The sequence below is a fragment of the Dipodomys ordii genome, unplaced genomic scaffold (assembly GCF_000151885.1).
Source record: "Dipodomys ordii isolate 6190 unplaced genomic scaffold, Dord_2.0 Scaffold42, whole genome shotgun sequence".
In the NCBI taxonomy this organism is placed as follows: domain Eukaryota; kingdom Metazoa; phylum Chordata; class Mammalia; order Rodentia; family Heteromyidae; genus Dipodomys; species Dipodomys ordii.
In genome coordinates, this window is record NW_012267258.1 from 9900805 (window position 1) to 9921601 (window position 20797).

The 20797-nt window shown below is 38.7% G+C and overlaps 1 protein-coding gene across 3 annotated transcripts in view; it reads right to left on the minus strand.

The window, feature by feature from the left end:
• The window catches only part of Lrrk2 (leucine-rich repeat kinase 2), a 126093-nt gene that overhangs the window by 84718 nt on the left and 20578 nt on the right, over nucleotides 1-20797 (minus strand). For 2 of the 3 annotated variants that reach the window (XM_013018813.1, XM_013018812.1), the window contains exons 7-14: nucleotides 16726-16857; nucleotides 14302-14421; nucleotides 11922-12073; nucleotides 11752-11831; nucleotides 9382-9488; nucleotides 3255-3384; nucleotides 2985-3109; nucleotides 1021-1127 (exon numbers count right to left, since the gene is read on the minus strand). In XM_013018813.1, coding sequence (XP_012874267.1) covers nucleotides 1021-1127; nucleotides 2985-3109; nucleotides 3255-3384; nucleotides 9382-9488; nucleotides 11752-11831; nucleotides 11922-12073; nucleotides 14302-14421; nucleotides 16726-16857 — 953 coding nt within the window. The remainder of the gene's footprint in view (nucleotides 1-1020; nucleotides 1128-2984; nucleotides 3110-3254; nucleotides 3385-9381; nucleotides 9489-11751; nucleotides 11832-11921; nucleotides 12074-14301; nucleotides 14422-16725; nucleotides 16858-20797) is intronic. The other variant, XM_013018814.1, reaches the window with a different exon arrangement.

Below are 20797 nucleotides of genomic sequence, written 5' to 3' on the forward strand. Positions count from 1 at the left end.
TTCCTAACAAATGGGGCAATGTCATTCTTTCTGATGGAGGCATAGAATTCCATTGTGTATATATACCACATTTTCTTGATCCATTCATCTACTGAGGGGCATCTGGGTTGGTTCCATATCTTAGCTATGGTAAATAATGCTGCAATAAACATAGTTGTGCTGGTAGCTTTAGTGTGGTCTTGTTTGTAAACATTTGGGGCTTATGATTTACTGACACTCTGGTTATGATGAATATTGCATCTATACATAGATTTGTCAATGCCTGAAGATTGGAAGGAAACCATGTCATGGGTTCTCTTTGAAGAGAGAAATAAAAACAAGTACAGAGAACTAACGAAGACTTTCATGCTCTACCTCATAACCTGGGTGGGCTGAAACTTATACCATGGAACCATACAAGAGAGACCAACAGAAAGAAAAGACAGCAAAAACAACAGCCCACATCCCTGCTCCCTCAAGGGTTTATCAACTCATATAGGCCGGGCACCACTGGCTCATACGTGTAATCCTAGCTACTCAGGAGGCAGAGATATGAGGTTTGAAGATTGAAGCCAGCCCTGGAAGACAAATCTGATTGACAAATAAGAAGCCAGAAGAGGAGCTATGGCCTTGAATGAAAAAGTCCAAGCAAGAGCTGGAGGCCCTGAGTTCAAGTAGTTCTAGTATTAGCACACATGGGCACGGACACACACACACACACACACACACACACACACACACTATACAATGGCTATGCACACACCTAGCTCTAGCTCTTTAGCTGTCTAGATCAAGCAAACTCAAGTAGATTAATGTTGCTAGCAATCAAAAAAAGCTTGGTAAGTCTGTAGTTGGTGATGGATATATCTCTGCCAGATTTCGCTTACTACAGGTTTCCTCAAGGCCCGTAAGTCCTGTTATCATTTTATGTTCTAATCATGTGACTTTCTACTACCACACTGAAGAGAGGGAAGAAACATGAAAATAATTACCCTGGTTCCTGGTTAACATATAAAGACAGTAACTCTATAATCAACATACCCTGTTCAAAGCCGACAAGACCAGCTTGTAAATATCATTCCTGAAAGATTGTTTCTTAACCATATTTAGTTTACGCTGAAATTCATCTCTAGAAACATCTGGCATGCCTAAATACAAAAATAAATAAGTAAATACATGGCATTTATACTTTTCTCATAAATGTTTAAGCTAAACAAATTGTCACTCAAAGGAATAAAGTTGACATGTTTAAGGAAAACCGAAAGGGGTTTATTGTTACTGAAGTTTTATTACATTCTACACACAAAATTGAAAGAGTCATCATAATATTTGCAAGCAAAAATACATGTAAACCATGTCTCAAAAGTGAACTGACAATTACAAATCATGATTCAGTTTTTTTAAATATGATTAATGATCATTTTTCAAAGTACCAGAAGTTTAAAAAAGATAGAACAAAAGCTGTCCTCAAAAAAGACACTTTTTTTCCCCTTCCTTTCTTCCTTCCTTCATTTCTTCCGTCCTTCCTTTCGCATATGCCCTGTACTGGGGTTTGAACTCAGGACCTGAACACTGTCATATAGCTTTGTTGCTCAAATCTTTTAGTCTACCTCTTGAGCCACAACTCTACCTCCAGCTTTTGCTGGTTAAGTGGAGTAAGAGTCTGACAGACTTGCCTGCCTTGCATAGCTTTGAACAACAATCCTCAGATCTCAGCCCTCTGAAAACTCCTCTGAGCTTGAAAACTCTTCTAGGCCTTCTACAAGACAGCTCTTTGTACCATTAATCTTAAATATCAGAATTACTCCTGTGAACGAATTAGTTGAGAGTTCACCAATATTCTTATCGTTGTTTATACATTCATGCATCACATCCCTGTTCACAATTCCTTACTTTCATTCCTGTTTCAAATCCTAACAGTACCACAGGGTTCACAATGTAAAGGACACTTAATAAACATATTGAAAGAACAATTAAATGGGCTTTGAAGGACAAATAAAGGAGGAGATATAAGGTAGGAGATAAAAGGGAAAGAGCAGAAACCTATGAGGTTAATAAGTATCAGTTACAGTGGCTAAAAACTAACTTCAAAGTAAAGGAAGGATAGATGAAGTGACAGAAATTAGAAAAATAATAATAAATTCAGGCAGGTGGGGAGAAAACCTTGGACTTAAACTTGGATGACAACAAACAGAAAACATATACTAAGCTGGGAGCTGCTGGCTCAAAAATAATAGGTTCCTATAGATGGTGGAGAGCTAAGAAAGCTCAAAGTAATTCATTTGCATGTATGAAATGAGAACAATGAAAACTCTTGAAATTGTTTTAAGAAAGGAGAGGGAGCAGGGGAAGAGTGACAGAGTGATTGGGATATGTTATTTGTGTTTAAATGTTACAATGAAACAGGGCTGGTGGCTCATGCCTGTAATCCTAGCTCAGAAGGCTGAGATCTGAGGATCATTGTTGAAAGCCAGCTCAAGCAGCGAAGTCCCTAAGACTCTTAACCTCCAACTAACCACCAAAAAGCTGGGAGCTCAAGCGGAAGAGCTAGCCTTGAACAGAAAAAGCCCAGACACAGTTCAAACCCCTGAGTTCAAGTACCAGCACTGGCACCAAAAAAATACAGTTACAATGAAATCCATATGCAGAACTAATATATGCAACTAATATATGCTAACTTTAAAAAAGAGAGAAAAAACAATCATTTAAGTTTTGCCTAGGAAGTTAGTATTTTGCCAAAAGGTCAAACTCCATTAAGACTACTACCTCGGGGCTGGGAAGGTGGCTCAGTGGTAGAGGGCCTGCCTTGCATGCATTAGGCCCTGGGTTCGATTCCTCAGCACCACATAAGCAGAAAAAAAAAAGCCGAAAGTGGTGCTATGGCTCAAGTGGTAGAGTGCTAGCCTTGAGCTGAAGAGCTGAGGGACAGGCCCAGAGTTCGGGCCCCACGACCGGACCCAAAAAAAAGACTACTACCTCTTCCTGACATCAATTCTGGAACTTACCAGGCACTATGAAATGCACAATAGCCCGAAGAGCCTCCAGCTGCACGGACAACGACGTCTGATGGTTTTTCATAATTGTTATTATCTTGGGGACCACTACTGCCATGGTATCCAGGGATGTGTTACTGCAGATATAAAATCCACATGATTGTGATATGAGATTATACTGAAAAAATGTCTATCTTCAAATTCAGTATGCTTTTCTTTACATTCTTAGAGATAGGCTTGAAATAATATTATACTTGATTCAATACCATGAGTCTCTATTACCTTCCTTCAAAAAGATGATTGAGCATCTTGCATCCACTTTCAGCCACTTCCGGAGAATGTATGTGTTTCTGCATTAACTCCAAAACATTCAGGTATATTCCTTTTGACAGCAGGATTTTTCTAAAATTAACTACAGAATATTTTAAGGTTATTTGTTGAAATGAGAACACATTCTAATACTATTTATTTATCTGTCTATTTATTGTGCCAGTACTGAGGTTTGAACTCATAGCTGGGCACTCTCCCTGAGCTTTTGCTCAAGGGTAGTGCTTTGCCATTTAAGTCACAGCTCCACTTTTGGCTCTTTGGTAGTTCATTGGAGATAAGAGTCTCACCAACTTCTCTACCCAGGCTGGCTTCAAATCACAATCCTCAGATCGCAGGCTCTTGAGTGGCGCGAGCCACCAATACCCAGCTATATTCTGATAATTTTACAATAACTGTGGAACATTAAGGTAGTCTAAGTTCACTGTCCACTTAAATATCATTAATATCTAATTCTTGAAAACATATACGATGCTCTATTTCTTCATATTTATCAATTCCTCAAATTTTGATTTTAATTTTTATTGTAGTATAGACTTATTCCAATAAAATCAATATATTACCAGTCTAATTTTTTTCTTTTTCTTTTTCTCTACCATTGGAGCCACAACTCCACTTCCCATTTTTTTGTAGTTAATTGGAGATAAGAGTCTCATAGACTTTTCTACTAGGGGTGGCTTCAAACCGCAATTCTCAGATCTCAGCCTCCTGAGTACCTAGGATTACAGGTGTGAGCCACCAATGCCCTGCTTTGTTTTGTTTTTCAGAAAAAAAAATTGTTAAATAATGTTCTTCAAAATAAGAATGAATGTTACCATATATATTGAAGGAATAAGTGGGGTTGGGAGAGGTGAGGGGAAAAGATAGAAGAGATGACATTGATCAAGGTACTAATAAATTGACATGAAACCCCTTTAGACAACTACTTAAAGAAAATAAAATAATAATAAAGAATGAAGCTTAAATTTCATTCTTAAAAAAAACCTCACAAAATGACCATATCCTAAATGTGCCAGGCAGTGGTGAGCCAGGAGTAGTCATGGGTATATGCATAGACTTCTCACACTCCCCACCCCAGTGCTGACAAGAGAAAGGCCTGAGCTGGAACTAGGCTGGATCATTTCAGACTACTTTGTGCTTTTTCCCCTGGGGACTGGGCAAACATATCATTTCTATGAATGTCCTCATTTGCAGAGGGATAGAAAGGACCAATATAATGCATAATTGCAAAATAGAGTAAACATTGATTTTGCATTTCGTGGAGAAAAATAGCTTTATTTGAACAATAAGTGTGATATAACAGAGACCCTCTCTGTAGGAAACTTCCTTCACTAAATACAATTGATTGCCTTAGAAGTTTCATAGATTGATTGTCTTGAAGCTGCCATATAAATACCAATCCCAACATTATATACAATTCAACATTCTAAAAGTAACAAAAAGAGGACACTTAGAAAGCTTTGAGTTTGTGTGTGTGTGTATTTTTAAGGGTTGTCAATATTAGGAAGATATGAAAAGCTGGAGATGTGCTCAGGGGTAAGTACATGACAAGTACATGGCCTTGGATTCTATCTCCAGTATTAAGGCAAATAAATGAATAAAAATTCAAAGTAAATAAAACATTCTGCCCAAATTGGAAAACTCATACCTTCTAAAAGGTATGACATAATAAGGTATAATAAAGCTGGGCACTGGTGTCTCACACTGGTAATCTTAGCTACTCAGGAGGCTAAGATCTGAGGATCATGGTTCAAATCCAGCCCCCTAGGAAAGTCCATGAGATTCATATCTTCAATTAACCAGCAAAAAGCTAGTAGTGGAGCTATAGTTCAAATGATGGAGCATCAGCTTTGAGCAAAAAAAGCTAAGGTAGAATGGACAGGCCCCAAGTTCAAGTACTGGCTTGTACACACACACACACACACACACACACACACACACACACACACACCACACACACACACACAGAATGTATTTTTAGTTAGTTATTTTGTTTGATTGAGTAGGAGGTTGCCACAACTTTCACAAATTAGCTAGAGTTTACTCAAGGAGATATTTTAGAAGATAGAAGTTATCCTTGCTGGGCACTTGTGGTTCACACATGTAATCCTAATCAAGAGGCTGAGATCTGAAGATCATGGTTCAAAGACAGCTCAGACAGGAAAGTCTTATCTCAAACTAACTAGTAGAAAACCAGAGTGAAGGTATAGCTCAAGTAGTGGTGTACTAGCCTTCAGCGAAAAATCCAAGTAAGAATATGAGGCACTGAGTGCAAGTCCCAGGACCAACACAATAAATAAGAAGATAATAGGATAAAATAAGTTACTCTAGACCAGTGGTTCTCAAACTTCATAATGAATCTCAATCATCTGGAGGACCAAGTCCAGTAGATCTGTATGAGCCCTAGAATTTACATTTTGAGACAGTTTCAGGCAATACTGCTGGTCCAGCGACCACATCTGAAGAACTGCCATGCTGCACATTAACTTAAGTGTAACTCAAAGTATGCAAACACTAGACCTGGGCAAGAGATTTCACCATGAAACCACTTTAGCATTTACAGAACATTTTCTATGGCAGATCATTTGCCAGCTACCCAGGAAAACTCGTGACCTTACACATTCTGGTTTAGCAGAACATCTGCTTTAAAAGGCAAACAGAAGACAGACATGATGGCATAAACCTGTATTCCCAGCTTCTTAAGGTGGTAGGGGCAAAAGGACCAAGAGTTTGAGGCCAATCTGGAAAGAGTTAGTTAGCAAGACTCAATCCCAAAAGCAAAATACAATTTTGTGCTGGTAGCTCATATCTGTAATCCTACCTACTCAGGCAGTCCAAAAGATTGCAGTTCAAAGACAGCACATGCAAAAATTATACAAGACTCTCCAAAATGACTAGCAAACTGCTGGACTGGAGACATAGCTCCAATGGTAGCCAAGCACATATCATGCCCTGAGTTTAAACCCTGGTACTGAGCTGGATGCCAATGTCTCACACTGTAATCCTAGATACACAAGAGGCTGAGTCCTGGAGGATCAAGATTTGAAGCCAGCTGAGGCAGAAAAGTCCTCAAAACCCCATTTTCAATTAACCACAAAAGCCAGACTGTGATGCAAGTTGATAGAATGCTAGGTGTGTGCAAACATGCCAAGCAGGAGCTGGAGAACCTGAGTTAAGGTCCTGATACCAGCACACACTTGTGCATGACACACACACATGTGCACACACAGAACAAAATACAAACAAAAGTAGCCTTTTTGTGGGTAGGGAGTGAAGCTCAAATAGGATAGTGACAGGCCTTGGGTTTAATTTCCAGTCACACACACACACACACACACACACACACACACACACACATTAGCACAGTAGACAAGAAACAAAATGCATTATCTATAGTGGTCAACTCACCAGTAATCTTTAGTGGCCGGAGAGTCACAATTTCTGCTCCACTGACTATCCCCTAACCTATCAAATCCTCATTCCTTCCTTCATTTTTTTGCTTAGCTAAGTGTACTCTGCTGTAATCTCATTATCTGACTTTCACACCAGAGAAGTTAAAATTCCATGAGCCTAGGAGTTATTCTTCATTGTCATGTTTCCAGTGCCAAAGAAACTGTCTAGCATATGAAAGGCATTCAGTAGATAGGAATTCAATTAAGTGAGGAAAAACAGCACACAACATGTTTCAGTCTTGGTTTTGAAATGTGTGTGGTTACACAAACTTGACTTTTCTTGTTTTAATTTAATGTATCTCTTATTTATTCATTTATGCCAGTCCTGGGGCTTGAACTTATCATGGTCTGGATACTGTTCCTTCATTTCTTGCTCAAGGCTGGGGTTCTACTACTTGAACCACAACTCTACTTCTGGCTTTTTAGTGGTTGAATAGACATAAAATTCTCATAGATTTGTCTGTCCTGATCTTGAGATCTCAGCCTCTTCAGTAGCTAGGATTACAGGCATGAACCACTTAGCACCCTGCTTGTTTTGTTTTGCCAGGCACCTGATAGGTAGCCCTGACTGGCCTTCAAGTCTCAGGAGAACTGCTTTCACCTCCTGGGTGCTGGGGCTACCGGCTTGTACCTCAGTTCTTCTGGCTCCCTCCCAAAAGTATGATTTTTCTAAATCATACTTTAAAGAAAATCGATCCGGCCTGGCACACCCAAAGCTACGTGAGTCTTTCAACGAGAAGTTGCCCGAGGGTGGAGATGAACAAGCTACTCAAGTTCTTAATATTCTACTAAATCAAACTGCAAAGGTCAACACAGAAGGATCTGAGGACAGTTCATCTAGCAGGTAGCCAGGGATGGGGCAAGAAACTAGAAAGTTCAAAGGATTAATTCCCAACCAGAACATCAATCTGGATGTCACTAACTCAGACACCAGAATAAGAAGATCACCAAAAGGAATTACCACTTGGTGAAGAATTACAACACTAGTAAGCCACTCTGTCTCTACTTTAAGGAGCCTGACCCAGAATTAGCCAAGTCCAAGCCCTCCTTTTCTGGACTGAAATCTCTTGTAGGCTTCTTTAACCACATGGTAGAAATATAGGAGATTTAAGAATAGCAATTCATAGGTACTCAGGTGTTTGAGACATGAGGATCACAGTTCAAAGCCAACCTGGGGTAGAAAAGTCTGTGAGACTCTTATCTCCAAATAATCATATAAAATCTGCAAGTGGAGCTATGATCCCAGTGGTATAAACACTAACCTTGAGCAAAAGGAGTTCAGGGGCAGCATTGAGGCCCAGAGTTTAAACCCCAGAATTGGGGGGGAAAAAATAATAGCAACTCAGCCAGGCATTAGTGGCTCATGCCTGTAATCCTTGCAATTCAGGAGGCTGAGATCTGAGGATCGCCGTTTGAAGCCAGCTGAGGCAGGAAAACTCCATGATACTCTGACCTCCAATTAGCCAGCAAAAAAAGTCAGAATTGGAGTTGTGGCTCAAGTGTACAGCCTTGAGTTAAAAAGCTAAAGGACAGGGGCTGGGCCCTGTGTTCAAGGCCCAGTACCCACACAAAATTAAAGAAAATGAAAACAAAGTAAAACAGAACAGTAATTCCCTTTCATCCCCTCCCACTGTGGTTCATTATCCAAGGAGAAAGCCCTGACTATCCCTCAGGGTTCTTTCCATCAGAGAGACAATGTAAGAACGGAGGGAAAGGAAAAAAGACAGCTTTGCTTTTGACTTAACCTAAATCACAGTTTAAAGAATCATGCATAAGGTGAATTTACTCATGTTCTCTACTAAGAGCTGCAGCTTCTACTGCTCCATGTCTCTGATGAATTTTTCAGTGTTTTGTCTGTTTTTCTCCCTCTAAAAATATCCTGCAAGAGCTGCCAGGCCCTGATGTCAGTAGGATGAGTTTTCTCTCAAGGTTTGCTGGCAGTATTTCCTGTTTCCGGAGACAGGAATCTAGAGCAGACTCAGCCATGATCTGCACCTGGGTGAGGCTTCCAAAAGTCACTGAGCCATTTGTCTCTCATTTTGCACTGAATCATGCAAAGCTGGTAAGAATTATATGCAAAGGATTGTTTTCAAGAAAAATGGTTAGCATAAATATTGAACAAGTTTACCAGATTGGAAATTGGTGAATATCTTTACCACCCAATCACATATCTATAAAATTATAGAAAAACAAGAAAAAATATGTAAAGGAAAATGGAAGAAAAAAAGCAATCCATTAGTGCTCATGATAGATTTTTAAAAATGCAATTGGATCCTAGCCCAAAATCTATCAACAGAGACTAATTCATAAAATAGGTTCTAGCATGCACAGGAAAACTACATGACTATGATGTGAGACTATAGATTATCAACATCAAATAGAAAAATATAAAATGTACTTACAAAAGGGCATAGTTTGCTCCAATTTGTGCTATACATAAAATATATGTCATGTGTGAGTGAGCACTTCATGGACATCCAAACAAGTATGCATATTTATTTTATGCATATTTTTATTCTTATCGATCTATTGTTCTATTATTCTTATTCTTCTTTATTTCATTTTTTATTCACTTTTAAGGGGTCACTGTTTGAACTCAGGGCCTTGCACTCATGTGATAGACTCCTTACCATTTTGTTCCAAGAGAGTTGACAATGCAGTTGCAGACGCCTGGAAGACTTCCTTGGAGCAAGAATGCATCAGCATAGCAAGCATCACCTCCCTGTGAGCTGGAAACCTCCGCAAAGAGTAATGTTTAATAATTACTTCCGGGTTCTCCCATCAGCTAAGAACTCTAACTCAAATAAGGCCAGAGGAACAGTATCTGAGGTCACTTACAGTAATGGCAGATAAAGCTTTCTACATTTAAAAATTAGACTCAAATCCGTTAAATACCAATAAATAAATATGTCCCTTTCTTTAAAATATGATAAATGGTAGAAAAGGGAGAAGGCTCAATAGCTCATAGCACTGTTGCAAGGATTTAAAAGAAGGAAATTGACAAAGGGAGGAAGTTGGTCTCTTTTTTGTAATGGAAATAGGAAAGAAAAAATTAAAAATAGTTCCAAAGCACAATAGGTTTCAAAGATGTTGAACATAAATACACCTTCTTATAGAAATAACATATAATACTATATTATCTATTACATCTTATTATATATTGCACATTATATATTTCATATATTATGTATTACATATCTAGTAGTGTATATTATAATACATATTATCGTGTACAATATAATATATTGTGTTACATATTTATATCATATACTATACCATATCACATATTATATATTACATATTATATCACATATAAGATATGTATCATGTATATATGGTATATTACATGTATATTATATGTTAAATGTAATACATATATATAAGTGTATATTGATAAGTACTAAGGAACTTATGTGTTATGAACTAGAATGTATAAACTACATCATGAATCTGCTTTACCCTCAGTTCTTTGTGTTGATCTGTTTTTTTCAGGGTTTTTTTGTTGTTGTTTTCTGACATAGAGTCTCCCTATGGAGCCCAGACTGACCTCAAGATCTTCCTCCCTCAGCATCCTGAGTACAGGGATTACAGGCCCATACAACCACATCTAACTTTTAACTCAAGTTTGTTCAATGTAGGATTATCTGAATATTGGCTTAATATTGCTGTTAAAATAATTACTGTTGGAATGTTTCATTAAACAGCATCAGTGCCATTAATTCCCTCTTTATTGGTAGTAGGTCATGATGCAAATAGGCTTTCAGGATTTTTTTTCTGAACAAGCTTACTATTTTTAAGTTTCTAAAGAGGTTTGTTCATATTTAAAAAACTCATTGCTACCCCAGTGCAAAGAAGCCCACTGTACAAGCAGCTCCGTATGAGCAGAGGCTCATGGGTAGAAAGGAACCCAACATGACTTGGGTCTTGGCCTTGTTATGACATGCATGATGGGAAAGAGCGCCAGCCTTCCAATGCCACCCAGGGTCTGCAGCTGAACGCCTCCTCCACAAGCCACTGCTTCTCACAGCAGTCCTAAGGAATAACAGGGCAACACCGCCAGATGTCGTTTCTGCCATGTGGCTAGACATTAGAAAATGGTATGGTAGCTCTGAGTCTTTTATCACTGGAGATGCATCTCTATGCCATTTTTACATAAGCTAGATAACTAGAAGATTCTTATTCCAGCAAAAGTTACTGAACAACTTCTGACAACTCAGACACCACCACTTTGTCTAATTATGCAAGCCAATTAGATGCAAACACTGTATACCAGCACATAATATGCAGCAACACTTAAGACAATAAATGTCTATGTCAAAAATGGTTCTTACAGCGAGCATAGATGGGTGCTAGTGGCTCGCAGCTATAATCTCAGCTATCCCAGAGATCAGCAGGGTCATATTTCAAGCTAGTCCAGGCAAAATTTCACGAGAACCCCATCTCAACCTCAACCATTATCAGAGCATGGTAGTAGGTATCTATCATCCCAGCTACCCTAGGAAGTGTAAACAGGAGGATCAAAGTTCAAGTAAGCCAGGGCAAAAAACAAGATCTCTTTCAAAAATAGTCAGGGAAAAAAAAACTGGAGGTGTGACTCAGCAGTAGAATAGAGCTATACCTAAACCCAGCACTCTAAATTCAAATCCCAGTGCCACCCAAAGCAAAATATATTTCCAACAATAACAGTTTGTATGTATTTTTTTAGTTTGCATGTATTGATTGAAAAATATATTTGAAATTTTCTGTGTGTGTGTGTGTGTGTGTGTGTGTGTGTGCGCACACGCACACACCAGTACGAGAGCTTGAACTGAAGGTCAGCATTCTTAGCACTTGAATAACAGCTCCACTTCTGGCTTTTTAATAGGAGTCTCACAGCCTTTCCTGACCAAGCTAGGTTCAAACTGAGCTCTGCAGATCTCAGCTTCTTGAATAGCTAAACATGAACTACCAGTATGCAGCTCAACGGAAATTTTCTATGGTATAAAATTAGAAGTACTAACTGGTCATCTTCATCTCCAATCTTCTTGTGTAAACCATTTTGGTACATGAGAAGATTGTTTAATGCCCAACATGCAGCCTCCTGGAAAGGAAAAAAAAGAAACTTAACACAACAATATGAATTATTTACAAACATAATTCTGAGTAATTATAATATTTATGAGTGTCCAACCTGCACATGTTTATTCTTTCTGTGCCATGTTAAAGCTCTATAACAGGCTTCTAGCCAGAACAGTTTTTCTTGTTCTTCCTCCTCCTCCTCCTTCTCACTCTCCGGAGTCTCATTCTTTTCCTCTAAGTCTTGATTTAAGAAAATGGTCTCAGCTGGAAATAAATTTAAAAAATAAATATATATTATGCATTTTATATGTATATAATTTACTGAAAGCTTAAATAAGACCTCTGTGTGTGTGTGTGTGTGTGTGTGTGTGCAGAGGGGCTTGAACTCAGAACCTGGGTACTGTCCCAAGGCTGGTGCTCTACTACTTGAACCATAGCTCCTCTTTTGACATTTTTGGTGATTAACTGGAGATAAGAACTGTCACAGACTTTCCTAGTCAAGCTGGCTTCAAATCATGATCCTCTTATCTCAGGATCCTGAATAACTAACTAGGATTACAGGTGTGAGCCATTAGCTCATATTTTTGAAAGGTTATCCATGGAATGAGGCGGCATTTATGTAATGACCTTGATTAATCATAATTTGTAATATATTTCACACCACTGAATATTACCATTTATGTGTGTGTAAATAAATAATGGAATGAGGAAGAGATTAGCTAGTTTATGACCAAGTCAAGCCAAAACCTATATGAACTAAAATGCTTACACTTTTTAGTTCCTTTGTAAGTCCCCTCTACCAGAAAAAAAATGTTGCATTACATTATAGTGTAGGTGTTTCATCCTTCCTTCTCTCCATAGGACCCCCTTGTTCTAATGTGAGCATTCAATATCCAATGTGCCTATAAGAATTCTCCTCTTGGGCTGGGAAGGTGGCTCAGTGGCAGACCGCGTGCCTTGCATGCCTGAGGCCCTGGGTTCGATTCCTCAGCACCACATAAGCAAAAAGAAAAAAGCCAGAAGTGGCACTGTGGCTCAAGTGGTAGAGCGCTAGCCTTGAGCTGAAGAGCTGAGGAAAACAACCAGGCCCAGAGTTCAGGCCCCACGACCGGACCCAAAAAAAAAAAAAAAAAAGAATTCTCCTCTTAAGACTAGCATCAATTCTCAGTAGGTGAATGGGTCAAGAAAACGTGTGTGTGCATTTATAAGATTATTTCTTTGTTGCTTTGTATGTCCCTTCCCCTGCTTTCACTGTATTTGAGGTTGGTATAATTTGTGGAAGGAAAGGAAAAAAACAAATTGTTTAAATAGGGATACAGGTGGATCCATTGCAACAATGAAATGTACAAGTCCTTATGTGGAAAAACGAACTTTACAACTTTGGTGGGTGGGGAGGAGGACTGGGTGGAGGGGGCAAGGGAGGATGGGAACGGATGGGAAGGGGAAACAAAGGAGGAAGCTACAATGCTTGATAAGAAATGTACTCATTATCTTGCCCATGTAATTGTAACCCCTCTGTACAGTATTTTCACAATAAAAATAAAAAAAGAAAATGTGTGTATGTGTGTGTGTATATATATACATATATATATAATGGAATTCTATGCCTCCATTAGAAAGAATGACATCACCCTATTTATTAGGAAATGGAAAGACTTGGAAAAATTTATACTAAGTGAAGTAAGCCAAGCCCAAAAAAGCAGGTCCCATGGCTTCCCTTATTTGTAATAAATAGTACATTTCTAGGACAAGCCAAAAAGTTCAAAACCTATGTACATATGACCATATAAGATGATGTTAAGCAAAATGAACCCAAGACAGGGACACAAGTGTTTTTTCTTGCTTGCTATTGTTTTTAACGTACTTATAATGCACTATATGATTCTCTTATTTCCTTTGTACGTTCTTCCCTCATGGTATAACCCCTGTTTTCACTGTATCCGATTCAGGTGTCCTGCATCTTGTATATACATTTTTATAATTTGGGGAGGGGAAGGGATATAACAAAATGCTTAAATAAGGATACAGGTTGACCCATTGTAACAATGAGATATACAAGACACTATATTGAAAATGAACTTTACAATTTTGAGGGAGGGGGGAGGGAAGAGTTGGGGAGGGAAGGGATGGTAGGGAAAAAACAAACGAGGAGGTAACAATGCTTGATAGGAAATGTACTCATTACCTTACTAATGTAACTGTAACCCCTCTGTACAGTATTTACAATATATATATGAAAAAAATTAGCATCGAGGGACTGGGAGAGAATGAGGGGACAGAAGACACTGTATGAAAGGAAATGTACTCATTACCTGACTCATCTAAGTAGTCTCTTGGTATATCACCTCTATAACAGCAAGAAAGTAAATTAATATAAAAAAGACTGGTATCAGAACTCAGGGGTAGAGCACTTGCCTGGAATGCAGGAGACTCTTGATTCAATACTCAGCAAACACTACACAAACAAAATCCTCATTAGGAATGGTACTTACTCAGGAGTGCTAAGCAGCTGAGAGCTGAGATTTGTAACACTGCATTCTTTGGATATCTCTCCACAGCCTTCACCACAAACTCATGGACCTCGTTTAATACCAGAATATTGAAAAAATTACCTACAAGTTAAGCAAGCCATTAGCCCAATTCTCACATATGGAACTTAAAAATGGATTTTAGTTATTTAACCAAATTTCAATAGATAGATTCAGGAGATAATCTGACTGACATTAAAACATACTTAATGTAAATAATCTGACTGAATAAGTTTTGAGGAAAATTTCTTCACATTTGCCACATCATTTAGAGAGGCAATATGGGCAAATATGGTCATAATATTCAATGTACATATGTGAACATGGAACCAAGTTACTTGAGGGGATAAGTGGCGTTAGGAGAAATGGGGGAGAATAAAGAAGGGGTGACAATAATAATAAAAATATAAAATTGAGCCACGTTCATGCCACACTCATGTGGCTCATGCCATAGGAGACAGAAGATCTGAGTCTGAGATCTAAGGATCACCAGCATTCAAGTCCATGAGACCATAGAGATTTTTTTAATTAAAAAAATTCTGATAATGCTTTTATTAATCTCAAAAGATAAAAAAGAAAAAGGAAAAGCTGCTATTCATTTGTATGTGTACTTAAGTAATCAGTAAGCTACAAAGTAGCAGTATAAAAGATCCTGTACTGCCTGGGTGCCAGTGGCTCAATCAGTAATTCTGCTACTCTGGATGCTGAGATCTGAGGGACAAGGGTCAAAACCAGCCCAGGCAGGAAAGTCCATGAGACTTTCTTGTTTTTTTTTTTTTTTGGTTCATCATGGAGATTGAACTCTGGACTTGGGCGCTGTCCCTGAGTTCTTCAGCTCAAGGCGAGCACTTTACCACTTGAGCTACAGTGCCACTTCTGGTTTTCTGGTGGAGAAAAGAGTCTCATGGACTATCCTGTCCAGGCTGGCTTTAAACCACGATCCTCAGATCTCTACATCCTGAGTAGCTAGGCTTACAGGCATGAGCCACCAGCACCCGGCTTCCCTGAGACTTTTACGTCCAATTAATCACCAAAAAGTTGGAAGTGGTGATGTGGCTCAAGGGTAAAACAGAATAAAAGGATCACAGACAGTGCTATCTATGAATTCAAGCCTCAGGACAAGCATGAGAGAGAGCAAGAGAGAGAGAGAGAGAGAGGCTACATTACACAGAGCCTAAAGAACAGACTAAATGTTAATCAATAGCCTCAAAATGCAAAGAGCAGCAGTTTATAGAACAGCTCTGGCTTCTCACCATTATCCTAGTTTGCCCTTTCTATATTCTTCCACCAAACCCACTCCACAGCTTTGAGTAACCATAAGTATTCCAGTCATTTCTGGAAGTTTCTCTTCAAAGTTACTGTCTAGTCTAAACGTGGGCTGTCCCCAGCTTTCTCTTTCACTGGTAACTGGCAGGAGCTGCTCCACATGTCCCTTAAGTGTGGTTTTGGAGAAACACCACAAAGGCTGGCTTCACATTCAGACACTTGATGGGGAAAATCATGGGAAATAATCTAAAGCAATTAATAAATGTTGAATGCATTAAGTCCATACTTTGACAAAATGTTAATAATTTAGGCTTCTCTTAACGAGGAAAACAAAGTTAAACTTTTTTGTGCATCTATGCCAGTCCTGGGGCTTGAACACAGGGCCTGTGCTGTCCCTGAGTTTTTGCACAAGGATGGCTCTCTACGAATTAAGCCACAATTTCATTTCCAGATTTCTGGTGGTTAATTGTAGATAAGAGTCTCATGGGGCTGGGAAGGTGGCTCAGTGGTAGAGCACTTGCCTTGCATGCCTGAGGCCCTGGGTTCGATTCCTCAGCACCACATAAGCAAAAAAAAAAAAGCCAGAAGTGGCGCTGTGGCTCAAGTGGTAGAGCGCTAGCCTTGAGCTGAAGAGCTGAGGGACAGCGCCCAGGCCCAGAGTTCAGGCCCCATGACCAGACCCCCCCCAAAAAAAAGTAGAACTAGAAAGCAAAAGATTAATACAAAATTCCAGAGAACAGTTACATTTATAGAGAAATCAAGGATAGGATACCTAATCCTCAAATTGGATGATGAGCTCTTTGCTTCATGTTTTTCATGTTAAACATAACTTCCATTTATTAGGTGATATTACATAACGATATTTTAAATATGGTTCTAACAATAAAGCATTCTTATAAATCACATATTCAAAACAAATCAAAGATTCAGACTGTGCATGCACTCCATACATTTAGTTCTGCCATTCTTTTAAAATTCCATCCAGCATGGCAAAACAATTTGCTACTGTACAGTGTTTCTATTCCAGGTCTACCAATGTATGACCTATCTACCACTTGCACTATGAATATACTTGTATCACATGGCACTGTGGTCATGAATTAGGTAATGACTGTCACTTACCTAAGGTAAGCCGATGGAGCAAACAGCAACTGACCTGCTGAATCTTTTCATGGATGGGGAATGCTCGCATAGCATCTATCACAATGTTGTAACACCTGACATTGCCACTCATGAGGACTTCAACATTACTGCCTACAATTAAAGAAATCATAGTGATTGGTAAGGCAATCATTTCGTCCTTTAGTACACAAATAATCATGTCTTTTTGGTTTGGCTTGGCTTGGTTTTGATGGTGGTATGGATATGTGAACTCAGAGCCTCTTGTTCCTCTCCAGTTTTTTCTGCTCAAGTTTGGCACTCTTCCACTTGAGCCACACCTCTACTTCTGGCTTTTTAGTAGTTAATTGGAGATAAGGGTCTCAAGAGCTTTTCTGCTTGGGCTGACTTCCAACCATGATCCTCAGATCTCAGCCTCCTGAGTAGCTTGGATTACAGGAGTGAGCTACCTGTACTCAGCTACAAACACCTCTTTTATAGATGATAAATAAATTGCAACATAATGTCTATGTTTCCAAATGTAAATATTGTGTTCTAGCAAACAGCTATAAATATACTATGCATGCATAGCTAATGTAATGGTATGTAGGACTCATCTCTGTCAGTAAGAATAAAATTCTTAAATCTTTGATTCTTGGCTTGAAACTTTTTAAAAAGTGAAAATGTAGGTTCTTAAAAGTAACAAATTAAATGTTTAAAATAGCCATATGAATTCAAATACATTCAAATCAATAAATATGGAGGCCTATTTCCTAAAGAGGCCATTGTAGAATGGCACACTATCATTTCCACTTACCAACACAAGAAAAAATAAGGTTATGTCACATAATGAAGCTACTAAAATAAGAAATTATTTCTCTCCTCCACTCCAAAACAGCCAGTAAAAGAGGTATTAAAATCAAATTAGTTCCATGATAACTAAAGGGAGCTGAGAGGTATCATATTAAACACATGAGTTAGGGCCAGAAGCCAGTGGCTCACGTCTGTAATCCTAGCTACTGAAAAGGCTAAGATCTGAGGATTGCAGTTCAATGCCAGCCAGGGCAGGAAAGTCCATAAGACTCTTACCTCCAATTAATTAACAAAAACCTGGAAGTATAGCCATAAGCACAAAAGCTCAGGGACAGTGCCTAGGCCCTAATTTCACGCCCTTAGACTAGCATGCATACACACACACACACACACACACACACACACACACTAAATGAAACAGAAAGGAAGAAAAGAACCCACTGGAAAAATCTGAGCTGTGACTGAACATGGAGGAAATATTTTTATCTTTTAGTGAAATGTTAACCATTCTCTAAAAATTAAAATCTGCCTTCAAAATTAGAACTTTTATATTTGTGCCCAACTGAAACTAACCATTTTTTCAAAACTATTTTCAGTATTTAAATTTTATTTCTTCTGGGTGCTGGTAACTCACAACTGTAATTCTAGCTGTTCAGGGGACGGAGATCAGAAAATCACAGTTCAAAGCCAGCCTGAGCAGAAAAGTCCATCAGACTCATATTCAATTAACCAGAAAAAAAATCAGAAGTGGAGGTGTGGCTCATGTGGAACAAGAAGCCAAGAAAAAGCCAAGTAAGAGTGTGAAACCCTAAATTCAAATCCAATATTAACACAAATCAATTGATTGTATTTTAAACTTATAATTAAAAAATGGAATGAAAGGAAAGAGACTTTTAAGACAATCTACTCCATTAGTCTCAGGAGATAGGATTTGCTCAGTAACTGTAAGACCAAAGTCTTCCATGAAGAATCAATGTTTCAACCTCTTGACTTCTACATTTTTAGCAGCTGCTTTCTTTGACCTTTGAGTTATGAATCAACACATTTTAACTAGTTATGTCATATGTGGGTGGAAAGCATTGAATTCCAAAGGCAGCCCAGTCCCAGATAAACAAATAATGAGTGACTAAAACACAAGGAAAGTATAAGGAAAGCTACTTTCTTCTTGTTCTCAGGGATGACTCAGAAAAAAGTAAAGTTATTGTTACTGTTCTTCAATGTTATCTAATTATAAATGTTTAATATCCCGTGGATACGAAAACACTGTGATTTTTTAAACATCACACACACAAAAAACTGGCATTCATCCACAAGAAGATTTATTTTTCTCAGTACTACAGTAAACTCTCAAGCTTCTGTCTGCCATCCATGACTTTTCTTTGTAAAACTATGACACACATTATATCTACTATATATGGCATTCTGTTGTAGAAGAGTCCAGGATTTTAGGACACATAGGATATACCAGGTACTATTCTACTTTCTTTCCACATCCAGGGTGTGAACTCAGTACCTCCAGCTCTTGCTCAGCTTTCTTATTTACAGCTGGTACTCTGCTACTTGAACCATGACTCTTGCATAGCTTTTTACTCAGTACATGGAGATGGGGTCTTGTGGATTTTTCTGCCCAAGCTGACATTAAATCAAAATCCTCAAGATCTCAGCCTATTGAGTAGGTAGGATTACAGGTATGAGCCACCAGTGCCCAGGCCTATTCTATTTCCTTCATTTTGTATAATTCATTGAGGCTTTAAAACAACTTTATATATGTGAGGGTGAATAGTTAAATGCATGTGTGTATCCTGGGTGAATCCACATGGGTACACACAAAATATGAAATGTCATTTTGTGCGTTTAAAAATCAAAACAGAGGGCTGGGAAGGTGGCTCAGTGGTAGAGCACTTGCCTTGCATGCTCAAGGCCCTGGGTTCGATTCCTCAGCCCCACATAAGCAAAAAAAAAGGAAAAAAAGCCGGAAGTGGCACTGTAGCTCAAGTGGTAGAGTGCTAGCCTTGAGCTGAAGAGCTGAGGGACAGCACCCAGGCCCAGAGTTCAGGCCCCACGACCGGAAAAAAAAAAAAATCAAAACAGACTCTGGAGCATATTTTTATTTAACCCATTCATAATCACTGTAAGCAAGCACATCAAATTTTTCTTATCATTCTTTCACTTTTCTCTGTGTATATGTGGGGACAGGGAGCATTGGAGCTTGAATTTGGGACCTTGTGCCCCAGTGCTTTTGCTTGGCTTCTTTACTCAAGGCTCTTGCTCTACCACAAGCTACATTTCCACTTCTGGTTTTTCATTGGTTCATTAAAGAAAGTCTCCCAGACTTTCCTGCTCCAGTTGGCTTCAAAACTCAATCCTTAAATATCAACTTTCTGAAGAGGTAGGATTACAGGCATGAGCCTGTTTTTTGTTTTTGTCAGTCATAGAGCTAGAACTCAGGACCTGGGAAATGTCTCTGAGCTTTATCACAGGTAGGCTAGGGTTCTATCACTTTGGGACACGGCGCTACTTCCAATTTTCTGGTGGTTAATTGGAGATAGGAATCTCACAGACTTTCCTGCCTGGGCTGGCTTTGAATGGTAATCCTCAGATCTCAGCCTCCTAAAGTAGGTAGGGTTATAGGTGTGAACCACTAGCATTCAGCTTTTTTACTTTTTTGTGTGTGAAAAAGTATCAGATTTCAGATAATTATTCAAATGCATCACAATAAAGTTCCAAACTTTCGTATGGCTTTTTGTACCCTTCCTGGCCTCATTCCACCTCATACATTCTTCCCAGGACCCTCACTGTGCTTCTGTTTCAAGCAATTGTTTGTACACATGTATGCATTTATACACACACACACACACACACACACACATATGAGCCCATACATGCACACTTCATAAAGTCAGTGTACCAAGCCATTTTCATCTTTGTGAATGCATTATGCAATCTCTTTCTGCACCTCATACCTCCTTCCACACAAAGCTCTCTTCAGGTCTCTTCCAAGAGATGTTGCTTCACTTCTTTGTTTTCCTAACTATGTACTTCTGCTCTCGTTTGCCTTTTTGTATGACTCATTGCAATCACCTAGGCACACATCTGTATCCAACACTTACCATGAACTCTCAAAAAGCAACAAACATGGTCCCAATATACAGAAATATTAATTAAATGAGTAAATGAAGGAGTTTAGCATCAACAAGTTGCTAAATAATAAAGACATCTCCAAAATACATTAAGAAAGAAGACTTTCTGTGACTTTTTCACATACAAAAACACAATCACGTTA